This window comes from Anabrus simplex, chromosome 2, assembly GCF_040414725.1.
Source record: "Anabrus simplex isolate iqAnaSimp1 chromosome 2, ASM4041472v1, whole genome shotgun sequence".
NCBI lineage: Eukaryota > Metazoa > Arthropoda > Insecta > Orthoptera > Tettigoniidae > Anabrus > Anabrus simplex.
Window position 1 is genome coordinate 993,013,501 of NC_090266.1, and position 23,533 is coordinate 993,037,033.

Genomic DNA, 23,533 nt, shown 5'->3' on the forward strand with positions numbered 1-23,533 from the left:
GAATGAAGAATTATTTAAAAGGTTATTATTCAAAGACTGAAATTAGACATATAAACAAGGTGTGAAATGGACTGCTGTGAAATGGCTTGATCTTTCATTTATGCATTACTTTTTTAGCTTTAGCATACCTGCCTGAAATCTTACGGTTGGATTTGTCTGTTTTCCTCATTTAAAAACAATGTATCATCATATTAAGACATTTGTCAATAAAAATATCGGCACATTCCTTACACATATGATGCAATGAATTAACATTTAATAGCTGGACAATTTTCCTCTTAACATGAAGCCTACTAACAGAAAGAAAATCTATAAAATCCCGGCTTTAATCTGAGAAGAGGGATAAAAGAAAGAAAAGTTTGAAAATGTTGTCGATAGTGATGCTTTGAGGAATATTTACGTACAATTAGAGTAAAAATGTAACATACCCTTGGCTGTACAGTCGAGGACTTTTAAAGTCGCTGGCCTGGAAATGATCTGAACAGATCTTATAATTCTTATACAAGCGTAACGTCCCTTCTTTCTTGTACACTTTATCCAAATCGCTTCTGTGACATTTCAAAACCCACAGATCACACCTACAACAACACATAGGTATTGAAGGTTAACTGCTGCACTATACAATAAAATATGCGTATTATATTTTAAGCCCGTTAAAACATGGGTCGAGCAGGTCAGAAGATTATGAAGTACTATAAAAATCTCTGTCACTGGAAGAATATATATGCAAACACAATATTACTTACATGTTCTTGTCACGAGGGAACCTGAAGAACGAGCGCGCATTTTTCTCTACTTCGTAATTACTGCAGCCAAACACAGCACATACCTTTCCCCTCATGTTGACAGGAGATATCAAGGAATGGCACACGCTACTATTTAATTATGTCAACTCACTGAAAACGTATAATTAACACCAAAAACTTCACACAAAAATGCACGTGCTCTTATGACAGAATCAGTACCGTTCAGGTCTATCCGCTAGAGTGTGCTCCAATAGCTGTCCCTCGATATCTCGCTCAGTGTCGTGTATTGTCTCTACTGTATTTGGTGTGATTCAGATAGTCACGGTACTGACCGGCTGATGTCCACCACTTCCGGGCTCAACCTCTCTCTTTCTTCGCACCACTTATCAGCTTATTTTATCAGCCCAGGCGTGAACAGGCGTGATAATGACCTGCACACCAGTTAAAATATTAATTTTTCGAATATAGATTTTTAATTTATTTCTCCCTTATTGAGAGGATTGCTAATTTAATATAATTTAATACTTTATAGCCGAAATATGGACTATATTGATTTTAATGACTAAGAATATGGAACATATGTGCTAAACTCCAAAATATGGAAAAATATGGAAAATGAATATTCCATTTTTCAACTCCACACGTCACGATTCATAAAGATAATGCAAAATATAATTAATTTTAGCTTCCTAAAGAGATATGTATTTACATATAAATCCGTTCCCTGGTGATAACATATGGAATTCGTCAATTTGCAAAAAAGAAGTAACATCTCAGGCATGCACATGCAAAGTAGGCACTTTCTCCCTAATTTGGTAATTTTAAACAGTATGACCTAATCCAGTCCGCCTCTGTGGTGTAGTGGTTAGTGTGATTAGCTGTCACCCCCGGAGGCCCGGGTTCGATTCCCGGCTCTGCCACGAAATTTGAAAAGTGGTACGAGGGCTGTAACGTGGTCCACTCAGCCTCGGGAGGTCAACTGAGTAGAGGTGGGTTCGATTCCCACCTCAGCCATCCTGGAAGTGGTTTTCCGTGGTTTCCCACTTCTCCTCCAGGCGAATGCCGGGATGGTACCTAACTTAAGGCCACGGCCGCTTCCTTCCCTCTTCCTTGCCTATCCCTTCCAATCTTCCCATCCCTCCACAAGGCCCCTGTTCAGCATAGCAGGTGAGGCCGCCTGGGCGAGGTACTGGTCATTCTCCCCAGTTTCATCCCGACCAAGAGTCTGAAGCTCCAGGACACTGCCCTTGTGGCAGTAGAGGTGGGATCCCTCGCTGTGTCCGAGGGAAAAGCCGACCCTGGAGGGTAAACAGATGATGATGATGATGATGATGATGATGACCTAATCCAAATTGTCTTAAAATAACAGTCCAGAATCTTGCGCTTTAGACTTTAAAGAAGGAGGAGAGAGAAATACCGTAGTCAAACTCCTCGATTTGATTAAAAGTAATTCGTTCCTAAACGTGACGCAAGTACTGAAAGTGATTTGATTCCCTGAAAAGTATCACCATAAGATGAAGGTAAATAAGCAACTTGTAAATTCAGACGGTTTCTACTTCCTTGAACTTAACTCAGTGCAATATTAAAAGGGAATCCCCAAGAAGTTTGAACAGTATGAATGGGACTGTCACCTCAGCACACTGAAGGAGGTGTAGTTCAACGTTTAGGCGAGAGAGTGTGTTGCGCTCACGGGTTTACAGAGTAGTGTGAGCATCCACCGACAGGTGGCGCGGGCAGATTCGCACGCTGTAGCTTCACTTGCGCGGCTAGGGGCGTGGCCAGTGCATTCAATCGAATGCTATGCGCACTGAGGTACGGAAGCAAGATGTACTTTAAAATACTTTTTAATATAATGGCGATAGCCACCGATCCACAAGTTTTATGTGGAATCCAAACAGGGACATGGCTATTCAGCTCAAAAATTCCACATGCATGGTCCGAAAACCGAACCACGGCCGCATTGGTCTCGGCTAATAAGCACCATTCTAATATTTATTCCGATTAATGTTGATACACGTGGGAAAAAATATAGTCTAGTCGTTTCCGCCCAGATTTCAGCCGCTCAGTGCTATGGAGGAAGGACTTAGAGAATTTAACTCTGTCCTTGCGCCTTTTTTTAAATGCACACTGTAGTTAAAAATTATTATCGTTGAAAACGTCGACTTACCAGGACCCGAATATATATCATCCTAGGACCCTAGCTAGGTGCGACTCAGCCGAAATATCTACCAATGAGAAGTTTCATCAATAACTCATCGCAAAAACGGCTATATTTCTGATCTGAATATATATACACGCCGAACTAGAAGCATAGACGGTTAGTTGCCTTTCTAATTGGTGGCTTTTAATGACGTTTAGATGGGACAACTTAGGACCATTGGGTTTCAGAACTTCTGCGGGACAAAAATCTGACTCCCTGATGCCTCTAAAATTCGGTGGGAATTAAAGGGACTTTAAACAAATAACGCTATTATTTATAATTCACTGAACTCAATATTGATTCTGAATGTTGCTTGTATTAGTACGTCTAGCAAAATACTTCGGCGGTTTAGGGCCTACTGTTCCTCAACCTACTGACATTATTTTGACCATAACTTGGTGACCTTTTTCTGTTTGATAGGCCAGGGACTCACGATGAAAGACTGGCATACGACGGGGTTCAAACAAAATAATGCAATAAACATCATATTATTATTATTATTATTATTATTATTATTATTATTATTATTATTATTATTATTATTATTATTATTATTATTATTATTATTATTATTATTATTATTATTATTATTTGCTTCTTTGCTATTTGTTTTACGTCACAGCGACAGAGACAGGTCTTACGGCGACGATGAGATAGAAAAGGGCGAGTATTGGGGAGGAAGCGACCGTAGCCTTAATTAAGGTAATGCCTGGTGTGAAAACAGGAAACCACGGAACCCCATCTTCAGGGCTGGAGGTAGAGTGAATCCTGTTTCAGAACCAGTGTCAATGAGATACGTCAGACAAGCTTCGGAATGGAATGAGGTGCTATCTTCATAACAGTAATCTGTCGATCAAGTCCATGATAATATACTATCATATAATATAATATAATATAATATAATATAATATAATATAATATAATATAATATAATATAATATAATATAATATAATATAATATAATATAATATAATATAATATATGGTTCATGTTTGTGGGTTACTGTTGTCACGTCCTAGTTCGTGAACTATGGGCAACGGCTGAGTGGCCTAGTAAGTGATTCTGAGAGTCGGGATACCAGTTGCTATGGAATGGGAGTGGGCATCTCGGTCATATTCTGAATCATGGCCCTCCTTGTGCTCAGGCGGCTAGGACTATACAATTCACCGGTGGTCCATAACCCGTCAGAGGAGAGATCCTCACTTGGACTATGTGCAAGTAGGGTAGCATCCTGCTTCATGAATTTACCGAGCTCAGAACATTTTAAGCAAGCCTCGGACCTATGGGAGTAATGGAGTCCCACTCCCATTTGACAGGCGAGGGACTCCTTGCAAACAACTTGGCGAGCGAAATGGAATTCGATGGGGAGCTATCAATATTAATGGGGCTTATGGAAGAAAGAAGGTAGAACTGGCTGAGTCAGCAAAGAGGATGCATCTGGATGTGCTAGGAGTAAGTGATATTCGGGTAAGGGGAGATAACGAGGAAGAGATAAGAGATTATAAAGTGTACTTGACGGGCGTTAGAAAGGGAAGGACAGAGTCTGGGGTAGGGCTCTTTATCAGGAATACCATTGCACGCAACATAGTTTCTGTTGGGCACGTAAATGAGCGAATGATGTGGGTAGATTTGTCAGTTGGAGGAATTAGACAAGAATTGTGTCCGTGTATTCACCATGTGAGGGTGCACACGAGGATGAAGTTGACAAGTTTTATGAAGCATTGAGTAACATCGTGGTCAGGGTCAACAGCAAGGATAGAATAGTGCTCATGAGTGATTTTAATGCTAGATTTGGGAATAGAACTGAAGGATGCGAAAGGGTGATCGGTAAATGTGGGGAAGATATGGAAGGTAATGGGAATGGGAAGCGTTTGCTGGACTTCTGTGCTAGTATGGGTTTAGCTCTTACGAATACATTCTTCAAGCATTAGGCTATTCACCGCTACACATGGGAGGCTAGCGGTACCAGATCCATAATAGACTATATCTTAGCAGACTTCGAATTAAGGAAATCTGTTAGGAATGTACGAGTTTTTCGCGGATTTTTCGATGATACAGACCACTATCTGATCTGTAGTGTCTAGGCATAGGGTAGAGAAAGCGAAATCTGTCTGCAAACGAATAAGGGTAGAAAATCTCCAGGACGAGGAAATTAGACAGAAGTACATGGATATGATTAGTGAGAAGTTTCGAACAGTAGACAGTAAGCAGGTTCAGGATATAGAAAGTGAATGGGTGGCATACAGGGATGCTGTAGTAGAAACAGCAAGGGAATGCCTAGGAATGACTGTGTGTAAGGATGGGAAAAGGCGAACATCTTGGTGGAATGATAGAGTGAGAGCAGCCTGCAAACGTATAAAGAAGGCTTATCAGAAATGGCTTCAAACAAGGGCCGAGGCAGACAGGGATTTGTACGTAGATGAAAGAAACAGAGCGAAACAAATAGTTGTTGAATCAAAAAAGAAGTCATGGGAAGATTTTGGTAATAACCTGGAAAGGCTAGGTCAGGCAGCAGGGAAACCTTTCTGGACAGTAATAAAGAATCTTAGGAAGGGAGGGAAAAAAGGAAATGAACAGTGTTTTTAGTAATTCACGTGAACTCATAATAGATCCCAGGGAATCACTGGAGAGGTAGAGGGAATATTTTGAACATCTTCTCAATGTAAAAGGAAATCATCCTGGTGGTGTTTCAAACAGCCAAGCTCATGGGGAGGAGGAAAATGATATTGGTGAAATTATGCTTGAGGAAGTGGAGAGGATGGTAAATAAACTCCATAGTCATAAGGCACCAGGAATAGCTGAAATTAGACCAGAAATGGTGAAGTATAGTGGGAAGGCAGGGATGAAGTGGCTTCATAGAGTAGTAACATTAGCGTGGAATGTTGGTAAGGTACCTTCAGATTGGACAAAAGCAGTAATTGCACCTATCTATAAGCAAGGGAACAGGAAGGATTGCAACAACTATCGAGGTATCTCATTGATTAGTATACCAGGCAAAGTATTCACTGGCATCTTGGAAGGTAGGGTGCGATCAGTCGTTGAGAGGAAGTTGGATGAAAACCAGCATGGTTTCAGACCACAGAGAGGCTGTCAGGATCAGATTTTCAGTATGCGCCAGGTAATTGAAATATGCTACGAGAGGAATGCGCAGTTGTGTTTATGTTTCGTAGATCTAGAGAAACCATATGGCAGGGTACCGAGGGAAAAGATGTTCACTATACTGGGGGACTATGGAATTAAAGATAGATTATTAAAAGCAATCAAAGGCATTTATGTTGACAATTGGGCTTCAGTAACAATTCATGGTAGAATTAGTTCTTGGTTCAGGGTACTTACAGGGGTTAGATAAGGCTGTAATCTTTCACCTTTGCTGTTTGTAGTTTACATGGATCATCTGCTGAAAGGTATAACATGGCAGGGAGGGATTCAGTTAGGTGGAAATGTAGTAAGCAGTTTGGCCTATGCTGACGACTTGGTCTTAATGGCAGATTGTGCCGAAAGCCTACAGTCTAATATCTTGGAACTTGAAAATAGGTGCAATGAGTATGGTATGAAAATTAGCCTCTTGAAAACTAAACTGATGTCAGTAGGTAAGAAATTCAACAGAATTGAATGTCAGATTGGTGATACAAAGCTAGAACAGGTCGATAATTTGAAGTATTTAGGCTGTGTGTTCTCCCAGGATGGTAATATAATATGTGAGATTGAATCAAGGTGTAGTAAAGCTAATTCATTGAGCTCGCAGTTGCGATCAGCAGTATTCTGTAAGAAGGAAGTCAGCTCCCAGACGAAACTATCTTTACATCGGTCTGTTTTCAGACCAACTTTGCTTTACGGGAGCGAAAGCTGGGTGGACTCAGGATATCTTATTGATAAGTTAGAAGTAACGGACATGAAAGTAGCAAGAATGATTGCTGGTACACACAGGTGGGAACAATGGCAGGTGGGTACTCGGAATGAGGAGATAAAGGCTAATTTAGGAATGAACTCGATGGATGAAGCTGTAAGCATAAACCGGCATAGGTTACCTAGGAGAATAATGGACTCTGCTATGGAGGGTAAGACAAGTAGAGGGAGACCAAGACGACGATGGTTAGACTCGGTTTCTAACTATTTAAAGATAAGAGGTATAGAACTAAATGAGGCCACAACACTAGTTGCAAATCGAGGATTGTGGCGATGTTTAGTAAATTCACAGAGGCTTGCAGACTGAACGCTGCAAGGCATAACAGTCTATAATGATAATGTATGTATGTATGTATAATATAATATAATACGAGGGTTGATTCAGTAGTCATAGCAACGATTTTTTATTTCCCGAAAGTGATACAATGCCAAACACGTAATATATACATATGAAGGTACGTTACATGAACTTCGTAATGCTGACGGCAGATGGGGTATGAGTGCATCATTCTGGTCGTGATGACGCTTCCTGTCAGCGGTGCGTAATGGAAGTAACGAAAGTCGAGCTGCGCTCATACATCTTAGTCCGTGTGACTTCGATCCTACTCCCAAATTGAAGTAGCTACTGCGTCTTAAATTTTTGCCAACCAACAAGGCATCGTACGAGCATTTCGACGTGTGGTAGTGCACTTTGACGAATCCTGTGCAACATATAGTATTTTCCATCTTCCTCATCGGTGGCAACGAACCACATACAACATAGGAGACTACTTTGAAGAATGTTAAACAGTTTGCGCAATACGTACACAGGTTGTACAAAAATGAACAAATAAAACAATGATTTAAAAAGCCATGTTCATCCTTTTACCTAATCAGAGATTCCGGCATCCATACCTCATGTCGTCATCTTTATAATGTCCTTTTTGTACACAGTGTACTTAGTACATTTCCTCCGTTGGAGCTTTTTCGAGAGAAAAAACAATAGTCGCCATGGCTTGTGAATCAGCCCTCCTATATATGATGAGCGTTCGGAGTTAATTGTATTCACAGAAGGAGAGAACATTTTTCTAGCTGTTCAAGGTCGCACTAATTCGTAGGTTTTCATTGACCCTGAAACTGGAGAGTTTAAGACTATGGTGAAGTCTACTCAGGAAATGAGGAAAGCAACCTTCCGCGTGTGAGAACTTCTCCTCTTTCCCCTTCACCATCTCGGTTCTGCCTGCCACAACCAACTTATTGTTGACGCCGAGCAAAAATGCTTCGTTCATAAATAGTGCAGCATCAGAATAAATTATCCACATCGTTTTACTTTCATTACATACCTTATCCATTTATTCCTTTATTGTTTGTACCAGTTACATGTCAATATCACGTAACCTACAGGTTACTGACGAATACTGAGGTAGGGAGATTATGAAATTTAATTATTCTTCCGGCAAGATAAGATATAATATGTACTGAGAGCCGTTGCTAATATTCATACATTTATTCTGTACCACTGAAACTACTGCTCGACAATTCACTGTGACTTTCCTGACAGTTGGAAATTCGTTCGTAAGAATGAAACTATGGATTTTCCTACGAATAGGCCCTACCACTTAGAATAAAATCAGAGTATTGTGACACACGAACTCTCTTTCCTTTGTACGCCGGCCGACCTTTAACTGGAAACTTGATTTTTCCGTGCAGTTTAAATTCCTCCCGAACCGTGTAAACACTGTACGCAGACACGCCGGTCAGTTGCGCGGCCATTTACACCACTTCCTCCACCGTCCACTGCGGGTTCTCATCCCGCAAGCTACTGTGCACGTTCAAAACAATTTGCTTGGAATTCGTACCTAATTTCTCCCGAATTTTATTGGCTTTAAAAGCAGTTTGCAGGTGACTCAAGCTTTACAGCAGCAAAAACCACATGTTGCTCACAGCTGGCAGCCATTATGAACACTGATAAGTTACAGCCAATATTGCCAACAGTTCTCTTCGATCCATCATCAACGTCGTACAAATTGTGCGAAACAACCAGTCGCTTCTGACAATGGAATGAACTCGAACAAAGTTTACTGCAGACAGTCACTTTTATGAACGGTATGAAAGTTTCGGTCATAAGGGCTGTTGGTGCATACTGCATGCCTTTCAGTGGGCTTGGCAGACTGATATATTATAACGACATCTGGATCAGTGAGGCAAGCAACGGGGAAGTACCTCGCTTCTCATTTCCGTAGCATACCTCGTCAGTGATGCTTAGGCTCTCTATGGCAGCTGATGGTTGGGCCTTTGGAAATCCAACCAGCCATCGGGCCGAGGGCTGAACATACCTACGTACATACCGTAATCAAAGTACTGTCATAGCGAGTAGGTACTGTATGTCACAGTGAAAATTTGTGAATAACGACGAAGCACTGCAAACGCAGCAAGACGTGTTAATGCTTTATTTGGAAAGGTGAACTCTAGGTACGTTTATTTTATTTAGGTTTATAACATGTACATTATTCGTTTGAAACAAAACGTTCGATGTGCTTTGATACTTCACTTTATTCATTTTGATATCCTATCCCATGCATTCTTTCGTTGACGTAAAGAAGATTGTTTACGTACACGTCAACACATTTTGCATTGTTTCTTCTCCCTTTATGCAATGATGAAAATGGCAATAGTAGCATTTTTCACGTCCCGGTGCGCCTATCCCAACCCTACGCACTGAATGATTATAAGAGCACACACTTGTACAGATGTACATATCCCGTACCGACACAGATTGTCAGGCCATTCCTACACTAATTAGAGCATGGGGCTGATGACCACATATGTCTAAACTCCTAAGGAACGTAACAGCAACAAATCCCACATTAACACAGACTATTCGATACATCTTCAGTACCCGAGAACGATGACCAAGGGTGTCTAATGACCCTACAATGGAAACAAAATACTAACAATTGATCGTGGACAGGCTGCCCGTAAACGTAAACAAAACCAAAAAATGTTTTTAATATTTGCAATCGAGGAAATTAAGTTATGGTTTCCTTCATGGAACCTTATGTTTTTGATATGGGCCAAAGGCAGGAATTTATACAAATGGAGGCACATGCTTCCCCTAGTGCACCGTCACTGCATTGTCTTACATAGGAGGCTTGCTGTGGTATCTCAACGACGTACTAGCGCCAGCGTCCTGTAAAGGTGTAGCATTCCACTGATGAACCCACTGCTACACTGGTGGGGGGGGGGGCGCTAGTAATTTCACGATTCAGAAAGCCTAAAGACTTAAATAGCTTAAATAGAGAAAACCAGTTTGGGAAGAATGTTACATAACATGTCATAAGTCAGTAGCACCATCCTTCAGCTGTTATCATGGACAGGCTGCTCATACAAATAAACAAATCCAGTTTGGCAAGAATGGTGCGTAACATGGCTGTTATCAAAGCAAAGCTTTCCATTCAGAGGAAAGAGGCGTATTATCTACACCTAAAGCATCGTATACCTTTGCACACGAAATTAACTTCCGAGGATTACTAAAAAGTCGATATATATTCGTTCGACACATCATGCTCTATTACTACAAGATATATGTGCACTCGTACCTCTTACAACCTGGACTCATATACAATGCGAGTCTTCTGCCTCTTTGAATGTAGTTTTAGACCAAACTTGGCACACAAGCCTTTTATAGACAACCTACAAACATCGGGTCATACCCGTGTGCACATACTACGGATGTTTTTAGTACACTCCGTAGAGCTCTGACGGCCTTGTGGCATGGATTTGGGAGCAGTAGTGCTCCTGAATGAACTCATTGCGAATGAAACCTTTATACACGCAGAAGAATACATTAGATCTATGCAAAGATTACCGGATGAAGTGTAATCTTCTGGTGACCACCTAGATCTCTCGTTAGCTCAGTTGGAACCGGCAGTAAATTCACACTCGGTCGGATAAACCGCGATCTGGTTTGAATCCCCTGAGGTGTTGTTTTTCAATATTTTACTTGGCTGGCATGTTGTCTGATATAAATATTTTTAGCGACTGGATGTTTATGTGGCCCTGAAAAGGGCCGATGATAGTTAGATCTAAACGGGAACAGTATGGCCTGTAGAAGAGACGTGGAGTAAGCGAAAACAAATTCACTAACGCAAAAGATGCTCGTACGGTGACCTTCTTGATTACCGGTAATTCACATTTGGGCACACCGCATCGTTGAACTGAGACTCTGACTTGCTGGAGCATGTTAGGTGGCTCTCAAGATCTTCCGGCTATTGTGCTAATACTATTTGTTTTAAATGGGCGCACAGAAAGAAATCCAATTGTATTAAATCTGGTGATCTGACCGGTGAGGGGACAGGTCCACCTTTTCTTATACCTTGACCTGAGTGCAAAGCTCCATCATGCTGATACCACCTGGTAATCTGCTGTCCTAAGATGCACATCCTCCAACAACTGTGGTCATTTGTGACAACGAAAATGTAGGTAGTGGACTCCTTTCAATGGGCCCCAAAGAAATGTAGGCCAATTAGGTGGTTTCCCAATGTACCGCACCAAATATTTATTCCCCATCGTACCTCAAATGCTGCCTCTCTTATCCAGTGGGGAATGTCAAGGCTCCAACTATGCATGTTGTGGCGATTCACGGTACTGTTATTGTGAAACCGTAATTTGAAACGCTACTTGCTGTTTGCCTCAGTATCCATTCAAAATTTCATCCGAGGACAAAAATTGGTCCGTGGAGTCCTGATGTAGTTGCAGGTGATAAGGGTGACAGCGACTGTCATGCAAGATACGTAGTACAGACGACTAGCTGATATTGGCCTGTTGTGCCACTGCCCGTGTTCTCATGTGTGGGTTATCCGTGATAGTATTCAACACAACCTCTGCACTAGTTCCAGAAATTACAGGTGCCTCTGTTACTGTAGTGAGTTGGAAGAGTGACCCTGTTGTACGCAAACGGCGTTCCATATTACTAAAAGTAACTGCGGTCGGTTGTCGTCTGTGTGGAACTCTCTTTTGGTAAATGCACTGTGCTTGCAGTGCGTTCACTCTTGATTCACCGTAAATTAGGTGCATATCAACGTACTCATCCAGTGTGTACATAGCGAAGGAATGAACAGCACTACTGAGGCCGCACACTATGGTATTTTGAGTGGGGCAGTTAATATTCACATCCGAAAGACAGTGCTCTGTTGGTCGAAAGTGGCACGAACAGGCGTATATTTGATAGTCGAAGCTTCGATTGCAAAACAAGAACACTTTTGAGAGAAGATTGAAATCGAAACGAACGGCGCGAGGGTCAGTGCCGACGCTGTTCAGCCGACTGAGCCACGCCGACAACACATGTCCCAATTCTACAAATCTCACTTAATGTGAGTTCACTTCCGTTAATACCTCTGTACTCTTGTTTTCAGCATTCCCATCAAATGTTACATTGTCAGATCATTTGCATTTTGTAACCACCGGATATATATAGGTTTTTACAACGAACTTGATATGATGATGTCATCTCACGCCATCTAATCTGAGAGATTAGTTTTCTCTGCAAGCTCTACTCAGTGCCATGGTGCAATATCATAGATAGGCAAAGGAATTCAGATCTTCCGTGCTCTTGACGTTTGAAGGGTAGTCGATGATCTAAAATTCAAAGAGGAAGAAGACTCACACTTTATATACTTTTTGAATCAAATAATATATTGAAATTTTTAAGTTACCCTCAAATGACTCTGATAATCTTCATTCAGTAAAGTAAAGGTGAAATGTTCCTTTTGGACTGGTAGAGTATTGGCTTTTACGTCCCACTCTTTATGGTTTTCGGAGTGGACTGGTTGAGGGTAAGGGTCCACAATACTTGGACACCTTTTTGCAGGAGAGAGCACAGCGTGATCACCACTACGTATGATGAGGAGTTCGCTGATAGAGGAAATTTCTCCGTTATTCGTGTGGACAATTGACCGATCAGCAACCTCTTGGACGGCAGAGGACAGTTCTCAAACTATTCCCATTACAGGGGGCTGTACTCTGCTCTTGAAGTACGCACGAAGTAATTCATATTTGGATGAAATAAACTAGTGGTAGCCACTCCTGGCATATTCTTCATATCAGAATTAAATATGAACTCTTGTTTTAAACCATTTACGTTCACAGATTCAATATAGAACTGAGGATACACTTTTCAGGTGTGTCCTCCCGTTCAAGAGTAAGATACCTGGATAGTAAAACCTTGGAAGATGAGACAATCATGATATGGGTGAAGAGATCTATATTTCAATGTTAAAATGTACGGCAGAACATCTCACTATTTTAAAAATAGCACATTACATAAATTAAGCATAGACTAGATGATCCAATAAGATTGACAACATAATCTTATACTGTGTAATGGAGCAGGTGATTAAGCACTCAGTGCTACCATCCATCTTCTTCTTAATCCGTTCGAGGGATCCCACCTCTACCACATCGAGGGCAGTGTCCTGGAGTGTGAGACTTTGGGTTGGGGATACAACTGGGATGGATGACCAGTACCTCGACCAGACAGCCTCACCTGCTATGTTGAACAGGGGTTTTGGTGGGGGATGGAAAGATTGGAAGGGAGAGACAAGGAAGAGGGAAGGAAGTGGCCGTGGCTTTAAGTTAGGCACAACCCGGCATTTGCCTGGAAGAGAAATGGGAAACCACGGAAAACCACTTCCAGGATGGCTGAGGTGGGAATCGAACCGACCTCCACTTTGTTGACCTACCGAGGCTGAGTGGACCCCGTTCTAGACCTCGTACCACTTTCCAAATTGCGTAGCAGAGCCGGGAATCGAACCCGGGCCTCCGGGGGTGGCAGCTAATGACACTAACCACTACACTACAGAGGCGGACGCTACCATCCATACCAGCTAAAATATCTCATGAAAAAGAAAACAAAGATACTTTTGTGCATTTTTACATTTTTTCTACGGGCTTTACGCCGCACCGACACAGATAGGTCTTATGGCGACGATGGGATAGGAAAGGCCTAGGAGTTGGAAGGAAGCGGCCATGGCCTTAATTAAGGTACAGTCCCAGCATTTGCCTGGTGTGAAAATGGGAAACCACGTAAAACCATCTTCAGGGCTGCCGACAGTGGGATTCGAACCCACGATCTCCCGTATGCAAGCTCACAGCCGCGCGCCTCTACGGGCACGGCCAACTCGCCCGGTCGCATTTATACTGTCGGTAGACACCACTATATGAACCTTACAATGATACTACCTTTTATTTTGGCGCTAATGGGTTACATTTAATCTCGAAAAGCGGCTGTTGACATTTTTCTACCTACAAGGTAAATGCACAGGATACACAGATTAAAATAAGGTACGAACATAATTGATACATGGTGAGATATAATAGTGTAGTACTCACCCTGCGATTTGAAGACAATTGGACGACTGCGATATTTGCGGCCGTCCCGTGTAGCAGTCACCGTGACTTGGTACTGCGTATCAGCAGCTATGTTGTGCAGTGTGACGGACCTCAAGTTGCCAGCCACCAGCGTTACTACTCTGTAACTGAAATGCACAGTGCAGATGGCTAGTAAACACCTTTTTACCCAATGTCTTTTCCAGTACCAAAATATCTACAGCATGCTTTGTAGAGGCACTCTACCTGGCCTCTATTGGCTTGTAGATGACGTCATACTTCTCGGCAGTCTCTGTAGCGGACCACGAAATACACACAGACGTTGCGTTCTCGAAAGTAACGGTGATGTTCTCTGGAGCATTACCCTTTCCGTTTCCAGGTGAAGAACCTGAAATAAAGCAGTAAATGAATCAGTAATATAAATAAATAAGTAAATACATAAATAAATAAATAAATAAAATAAATAAATCTATATATATATAAAATAACTTGTCCTGACTGACTGACTGACTGATTCATCATCGCCGAGCCAAAACTACTGGACATAAAGAAATGAAATTTTGGGGATAGATTCATATTAAGATGTAGGTGCTCGCTAAGAGAGGATTTTTGGATATTCCGTCGCTAAGGGGTTGAAAAGGGGGGTGAAATTTTAAAATGAGTGTATCCATATCTCAAAACTTTAAACGTTTACAGATGTAAAAGTTGGTATTTAGAATCTTCTTTAAAAATAAAGATACACGTATTTTTTTGTTTTCAGAAAATCTCAATAGGAGGGGGCGAAAAAGGGTGAACATGGGGACAAATGGGTTGAATGCCTTTAATCGGGATACCGGTACTTATATCTCAGAAACTAAAGATATTACAGACCTGAAAATTGGTACTTTTGATCTCTTTTAAAAATAAAGAAACACGTATTTTTTTGTTTTTGGAAAAATAAATTAATGGGAGGGTGAAAAGAGGGTGAATTTTAAAAATGAGTGAATCTCTATCTCCAAACTTTTGAAGTTTGCAGATGTAAAAATTGGTATTTAGAATCTTCCTTAAAAATAAGGAAACACGTATTTTTTTCTTTTCGGAAAATCACAATAGAAGGAGTGAAAAGGGGTGAAAAAGGGGTTGAATGCCTTTAATGAGGCTACTTATATCTCAGAACCTGAAGATATTACAGACCTGAAAATTGTTATTTGGGATCTACTTTAAAAGTAAAGAAACACGTATTTTTTCGTTTTTGGAAAATCCAAATATTGGGGCGTGAAAAGGGGGGGTGAATATTTTAAAATGAGTGTGTCTACATATTAAAACTTTAAAGTTTACAGGTGTAAAAATTGATAGTTAGAATCTCCTCTAAAAATAAAGGAACACGTATTTTTTTTGTTTCCTGTAAATCCCAATAGGAGGGGTGTAAAAGGGTGAAAAATGGGTTGAATGCCTTTAATGAGGATACATATATCTCAAAAACGAAAGATGTTACAGACCTGAAAATTTGTATATGGGATCTCCTTTAAAAACAAAGAAACGCGTACGTTTTAGTTTTTGGAAAATCCCATTAATGGCGGTTAAACAGGAGTGAAAAATTGGGGTGAATTTTTTGAAAGACTATATCTACAGAATATCTTGGAAACGTAAAATGTTACAGACGTAAAAAGTGGGTGTTTGGAATCTCCTGTAAATGTAAAGAAACATAGGTTTTTTTTTCTTTTTGGAAACTCCACTTAAGGGGAACTCAAAAGGGGAGAAATTTTAAAATGAGAATTTTTACAGTACATCTAAAAAACTTAACATTTTACAGAAGTGAAAATGGTATTTTTATCTCTATTAAACATAAAGAAACGTGTATTTTTAGTTTCCGGAAATACCACTTGAGTGGGGGGGGGGGGGGTAAATGTGACTGAAAATGGTGTTGAATTCTTTTAATTAGGCTACTGATATCTCAAAAATGAAGATGTTACAGACGTGAAAATTGATATTTGCAATCTGCTTTAAAAGTAAAGAAACACGTATTCCCGGAAAATCCAATGAAGGGGGGGGGGTGAAATAATTGAAATATTAATTGACTTAATTGTATGAGGATACATACATCTAATAAAAACTAAAGTTGTTATAGACGTGAAAATTGGTATTTGGATCTCCTTTAAAAACAAAGAAAAACGCGTTTTGGGGGGGAAACCATCTTGGAGGGCGGGAGTGTAAAGGAGTTGAATTCCTTTCATGAGGACACATAAATCAAAAACTGAAGAAGTTAGAGTCGTGATAATTGGTATTTAGATGATCCTTTACTATTAAAGAAACAAGTATTTTTTGCGGGAAAATTCACTTAGGGGGGGGGGGGTGGATAGTGTGAACTGAAGTGAAAAAAGTAAATTATTTTTATGGGGATACTTATATCTCAAAACTGAAGGTAATAGACGTGAACACTGGTGTTTGGAATCTTCCTTAAACATAAAGAAACAAGCCTTCTTTTAATTTTTTTTTTGGGGGGGGGAGGGTGGCGGTAAATAAACTTAAGGGCGGTGCGGTGTAGAAGGAGGTGAGACCAATTGATATTACTGTTCTTAATGTACTTATAAGGATCCTCCGTTGCTCTGGCGGCAGAGCGCCGGCCTCTCACAGCTGGATTCCGTGGTTCAAATCCGGGTCACTCCATGTGATATTCGTGCTGGACAAAACGGAGGCGGGACAGGTTTTTCTCCGGATACTCCGGTTTCCCTGTCATCAGCCACTCCAGCAACACATAATAATAATAATAATAATAATAATAATAATAATAATAATAATAATACCGGGCGAGTTGGCCGTGCGCGTAGAGGCGCGCGGCTGTGAGCTTGCATCCGGGAGATAGTAGGTTCGAATCCCACTATCGGCAGCCCTGAAGATGGTTTTCCGTGGTTTCCCATTTTCACACCAGGCAAATGCTGGGGCTGTACCTTAATTAAGGCCACGGCCGCTTCCTTCCAACTCCTATCCTTTCCCATCCCATCGTCGCCATAAGACCTATCTGTGTCGGTGCGACGTAAAGCCCCTAGCAAAAATAATAATAATAATAATAATAATAATAATAATAATAATAATAATAATAATAATAATAATAATAATAATAATGTTCCGGACCGTCGTCAAATGTGCGGACCGCGCTGGAAACGGCTCCTGGACGGGTAATGACTAAGAATGCAGTCCGGCCGCGGGTTCAGTGCCGCCAAGGCGCCCAGTATGACACCACGCCGGATCTCCTGAAGGATTTTTTCCGTATTAAAATGATTATAGGAAAAGATGGCAAAGATTTACGGACCCAACTGACCGGGAGGAATACCTGAGCCTAGCCCGGGAAGTACGAAATCGATTGCTGGAAAGGAAGATTGATAAATGGGAGGAAACGTGCCGTAATCTAATAGAAAACGAGTCAGATCTGGAAGTTTGGTGGATTCTCGCAGAAAACGAATCAGATCGCGAATTTCGGCTGATTATATATCTAAAACAATAAGCATTCAATTATAAATGTCAGTATAATACCGTAGCGAAGCACGGGTATCTTGCTAGTAAATAAATAAATAAATATTTTTTGCTACTGGTCTAATCTCGCACCAACTCAAACATGTATTTTTGAGATGATAGGACAGGAAAGGGCTAGGACTCGGACGGAAGTTACCGTGGCTTGTCGGTGCGACGTAAAGCGATTTGAAAATTATGAAGAAACATTCCTTCGGGGTGAAATAAGGAGTCGTTCCAGCATTTATTGCTTCGTCCGAAATAGTTGCCGTACGACTCCTTCCTTGGCTGCATGGGGAATGTACTGACCTTAGGTTCATAGGGCAGCGTGCTGGATTCCAGGCAGTGTCAAGGATTTTAACTCTGTACGGTTAATTTCTCAGGCCCTGGGACTGGGTGTTTGTGTTCATCTCAATACACTTCTCTTAATCCATAGTTCATACAACACACCACACTACCAACCATCATAACGACAAGCTGTAGTGATTATATCCCTCTCATACTGAAGGGTTGGCGCCTGGAAGGACACTCGGCCCTAAAACTGGGACAAATCGACGTCAGCTTCAAATATCAATGAATGGAGGTGTGACCCGTGAAGGATAAATCCAAAATAGTTGGCGGTGACGGACAGGGAAGGTCATTTACGTAGAGAACAAATGGCTGCTCAAAACTTAGAAAATACCTTTGAACACAAGTGCTGTATTCATATGAGAAATACAATCTAGTGTGTTTAATTTTAGTGTTATGATCTTGAGGGATGGAAATAACTATAATAAAATTACACTTCTTCGCATGAACTATTAATGGGTACATCAACTACACTACTGTGCAAAACTTAACGAAGAAAGTAACTTTCGCATGTTGTGTCACTGCCAAGTAACATAGCTCGATTAAACTTGAACCATACATAGGAAGAACAGCTACAATATGGTGCGGTAGGCAACTGAAAGGAATATGAGATGATATGAACAGAAATGACACTTTTATACTGAGACATAAGTCACAGCGACTCATGATGGTCCCCTGGACATCATAAAAGAAAGGATATGGTTCTTGAAAGGGTGTGTGATCACCACGGACAGCGATGCATGCTCTGCAACGTGTTACCATTCTGGCCACAAGATTGGTAAGGAGTTCTTGTGGTAGGGCGTTCCATTCTTCCACCAGCACGGTTAAGACCTGTTGGATGGTCTTTGTTGCATGTGGATGTGCTGCAATACGTCTGCCCAACATGTCCCACACGTGCTCGATGGGATTTACGTCGGGAGAACGGGCAGGCCAGTCCATTCGCCGAGTATGCTCTCGTTCCAAGAGCTCCTCCACCTGCGCTATTCGATGCGGTCGTGCATTGTCATCCATAAAAATGAAGTTAGGGCCGAATGCACCCCTGAAAAGATTACATGGGGAAGGAGTACACTGTCACAATAACGTCGACCGGTGAGTGTACACAGTTCAAAGGTTTGGAGGTCTGTACGCTCATGAAACATTATGCTACCCCACACCATAACACTTGGACCACCAAAAGAATCATGTTCGACAATGTTCTTGGGTGCATTACGTGTTCCCACCTCTCGCGGATGAGGGTACGTCTAGAATCAGCTCTCATCTCCTCGTCGGGCCAATCCAGACCTGATGCTCTTGGCACCATCGCAAGCGGTGCCGCCGGTGTGCAGGTGTCAGCGAAACACAACGTAATGGTCGTCGGGCAAAGAGAAAACCCCCATGCAGTCGTCGTGCCACTGTGGAGCGTGATATTGGGTGACTTGCAGCCCGTGGTTGCAATTGCACCCGCTGTTTGACGAGAGAGTCTCTTCTTGCCTGTTGTACAATGTAGCGGTCATCTGCTGCTTTCTGTTTAGCTGCCCGGATAACGTTCACTTTCATTAAGAAACAAATAAATATATTCAGTACTGGAATTCGTTCTTTACTGCGTAGTTTGACAATATTACGCTTTTATAGTTTCTGTATTTATAATTAACATAATAAAATAATAATTATATATATATACATACAATTCAAAAAATTGACAAAGAACTCGAGAATCACTTTACTTCACAATTATGTATAAATGAAGAAAACTAATCAAGTATAATTTTTCATTCTTCAAAATGAATTTTGAAACTTGATACTGAGAAATGTTAAATATATACAGTAGTTGGTTCACTCTGTTATCCGACCTTCCAGTTGAATTTCACACCACAACCAGCATTGTAACTCTGAGCTCTTAGGAAGGAGGGAGTCTTTCTTTTCCCTCTATTAAACGCAGTCGGAGTACAAGATAAGGAACACCTAATCAAACAAAACTTTTCACTGAGTCCTGACTGCAACTTCAATGACTTACGAAGACTACCTGATACCGAATTCTGGTTTGTTTAAATTTTTTAATAAACTTTTCGTCTCGGTTAGACACCAACGTACAGTCGGTAATAAAATAGGTTCATCGCTACCTAACTTTTCTGTGTTACCATCCGAGATTTTTCAACTAGTATTTAATTAGAAACAACATTTTTCTTATGTAAAATTTATTCTTCAGGGAAACAGAGTATTTTATATCAACATTGGGCATTCGAAAACATCTTTATCTGTTTTGATCATTGGATTTTTATATATCGCGTGATATTTTGTTTATCTGGGAATATATACATTCGCGCCAAAATAAAGGAATTGTGAAAAATAGGGCCTATAATAATTTTACTTATTACTTTATATTTGATATCATCATAAAGAACGGACAGTTTTCTATGAGACTACGCAACTATTTCACTATTTTACTCTTACTTTGGATTATCTGGAAATATGCATCATCGCAGGGGTAGAAAAGGGCGATGCTAATTGCAGGACATACGAGTGCGAGTGAGAGGTAAATACTACATCTAACTCCATACTTCGTTCACTGTCGGGCCGATGACCTTCGATGTTAAGCCCCTTAAAATAACAAGCATCATCATAATCGCTCACTGAGAGGCGTGGTCATGTTCATATCGAGTGTTCCACTGTTGCTCCAGCGTACTAAGTACTGTGTTTACGTGTGTAATAGGTCTCTGGCCTATGAACTATGAGACTTTACCTATCTACCGCTAATAGTTGACTGTGTTTTCTTTCCCTTTGGTTTCAAATAAGAATAGCAGCAGTTCGAAAATTCCGTTTGTGTGTGTTTGTGTGAGTGCATCATGAACGATCCACCTGACACGGGTCAAGGTAATTAACGCTACCTTACAAGCATGCTACAGCAACTCTCCATCGATGATTCCAGACTTTACTTTAAGTGCTAAAAATCCTCCGAATCCAAATCAACTTCTGCCGACCTGTCAACACCTACTCAACAGAGACGCAAGGAGCATCTGCTGCATTACTTCAAAGAGGTCAGGTACCAGTACCCACTGTTTCAGCACAACCAGCCATCAAATCAGGTAATTCTGACTCTGAATGTTTAAGTGAATTCAATCCCCAGTGCAAAATATGCGCCCTAGTGGAAGAGAATCCCGTCCTACAGAGGCGTCTGACATGCTCCTTGATGTTATAAACAGTTCCGGTTCAACTGATACCACGAACAGTTCTAATGGTGCAGCTGTGGGAGAAATAAATACTTTATCCCCATCTGCACATCAGCCCAACACTAATCAAAGAGTTGTATATCGCAATAGCAGCGAAAATAGGTACAATCCCAATGATCATGGCCCTTTCGTTGTTATCGTCGAAAGTGTAAACAAAGACGTGGGTAGTCTCCATCCAATGGCGCTTGGTAGGCTGTTATTTAACGAGCAGATCGTGTGCCGTCAAAACATCCTGGACATGAAACCCATAGGGCGAAACAGACTTCGAGTTGAAGCCACTTCAGGAGTAGTGGCGAATCAACTAGTGGAAAAGTAATTTTTTCGAAAATAAAATCTAGAAATTTACATTCCGTACAGTGTTATTCAAAGACAAGGTTTAATAAAAAATGTCGACCCCTCACTTAGTGAAGCTGAAATATTACGGGAGATATAAACCCTGTCACCAGTTGTTGGTGTAAAGCGCTTCACTAAGATTAATCGCGGGGATTGTAAATAAAGGGTACAGATCTCTGCACATGGTTATGCGGGTGTTTAGGGTTTGTAGTAAGGATGTAAAGGAGAGGGCATATACGTCTCTGGTAAGACCCCAACTAGGGCATGGTTCCAGTGTATGGGACCCTCACAAGGATTACCTGATTCAAAAACTGGAAAAAATCCAAAGAAAAGCAGCCCGATTTATTCTGGGTGATTTCCGACAAAAGAGAAGCGTTACATAAATGTTGCAAAGTTTGGGCTGGGAAGAATTGGGAGAAAGAAGACGAGCTGCTCGACAAAGTGGTATGTTCCGAGCTGTCAGCGGAGAGGTGGCGTGGAATGACGTTAGTAGACGAATAAGTTTGAGTGGCGTTTATAAAAGTAGGAAAGATCACAATATGAAGATAAAGTTGGAATTCAAGAGGACAAACTGTGGCAAATATTCATTTATAGGAAGGGGAGTTAGGGACTGGAATAACTTACCAAGGCAGATTTTCAATAAATTTCCAATTTCTTTGAATTCATTTAGGAAAAGGCTAGGAAAACGAGAGATAGGGAATCTGCCACCTGGGCGACTGCCCTAAATGCAGATCAGTATTGATTGATTGATTGATTGATTGATTGATTGATTGATTGATTGATTCTCTCCTATCCCAGTTTGTCTGTTAACTTTTCGTGCACAACAACTGCCAGTATATATCCACTTACTCGGAACTAGATGCCCAGTGCGACCATTTGCGATGTCTCTGCGATTGTGTGGACGATGCTTGAGATTCAATCATTCTAGCCTGCAATGCCGAAATGCCCAACGCTGTAGCCGTTCCTCAGGGCCTCATGATATTAGTCAGTGCTCATATTTAATTACTCCCTGTTGTGTTCACTGCAAAGGAGCTCACGTCTCCACTGATAAAAGCTGCCCAGAATATAAAAAGTGGATTTCTGTTCGGGAGCTTATGGCATTTAACTACATCTCGCAAGTGGCTATGCTTGTTATTTATAACAACAGAGCGTACGCGGACTCAGCGTCACGACCACCAGTTAATTATCAAAGTCAGGTGGAATTTCCCCCGTTACCTAATATTTCTGTAACCTCTAACATGTCAACACTAAGAAACTTTCCAAGCCAACATGAGCCCTTGACACCACGGCAGAATCACCAATGAAGGAAGATGCACCAAGGAATATCACACAACAGAACTCTCCCCATTCAACATTTAACCAACAACTCAACCATCCACCCTCCTTTCAGCGTAAAATTTCAGTTCCTGTAAACTCGTCAAGACGTCCGTTACAACCTTTTAAACCCCATTTCCCCCAATTTCTCAACTGGCCTGTATTCCTCCACATTTACCTGTTACTCCGATTACTTACAATCCCTACCCTCCCCAACCCCATCGGGTAACATCAAATCCTGCTAAAACAACGATCAATTTATCGTGCATATATGCAATATATTATTCTCATCGTAGGTCAGCTTCAACCTTCAGCATCCAGCAACATTAATCCACCAGCAATCCGCGACATGATTACAAATATTTTCGCTAATGAAAATGGCCTTTGAAATTTTAGAGTGGAACGGCCGGTCGGTGTCCTCCAACAGAGGTGTTTTACAGCGGGAGATTCAAAGCCGAAATGCATCTATAATAGCACTGTCTGGGACATGGCTCCTTACTTTACTGATCCAACAATCTTCGTCTCAACCATCTGACTTTCTACAACCCAATGCGATCAAGAATATGCTGTGACATATTTTCCAGTCTCCATAATGGTATTTAAAATTCTTCAATGGAATGCACGATCGG

At 41.2% G+C, this 23,533-nt stretch overlaps 1 protein-coding gene across 2 annotated transcripts in view; it reads right to left on the reverse strand.

The window, feature by feature from the left end:
* Positions 1–23,533, reverse strand: part of LOC136863237 (fibronectin type III domain-containing protein 5) — an 862,231-nt gene that overhangs the window by 147,245 nt on the left and 691,453 nt on the right. For both annotated transcript variants that reach the window (XM_067139622.2, XM_067139621.2), the window contains exons 4-5: positions 14,464–14,605; positions 14,221–14,366 (exon numbers count right to left, since the gene is read on the reverse strand). In XM_067139622.2, coding sequence (XP_066995723.1) covers positions 14,221–14,366; positions 14,464–14,605 — 288 coding nt within the window. The remainder of the gene's footprint in view (positions 1–14,220; positions 14,367–14,463; positions 14,606–23,533) is intronic.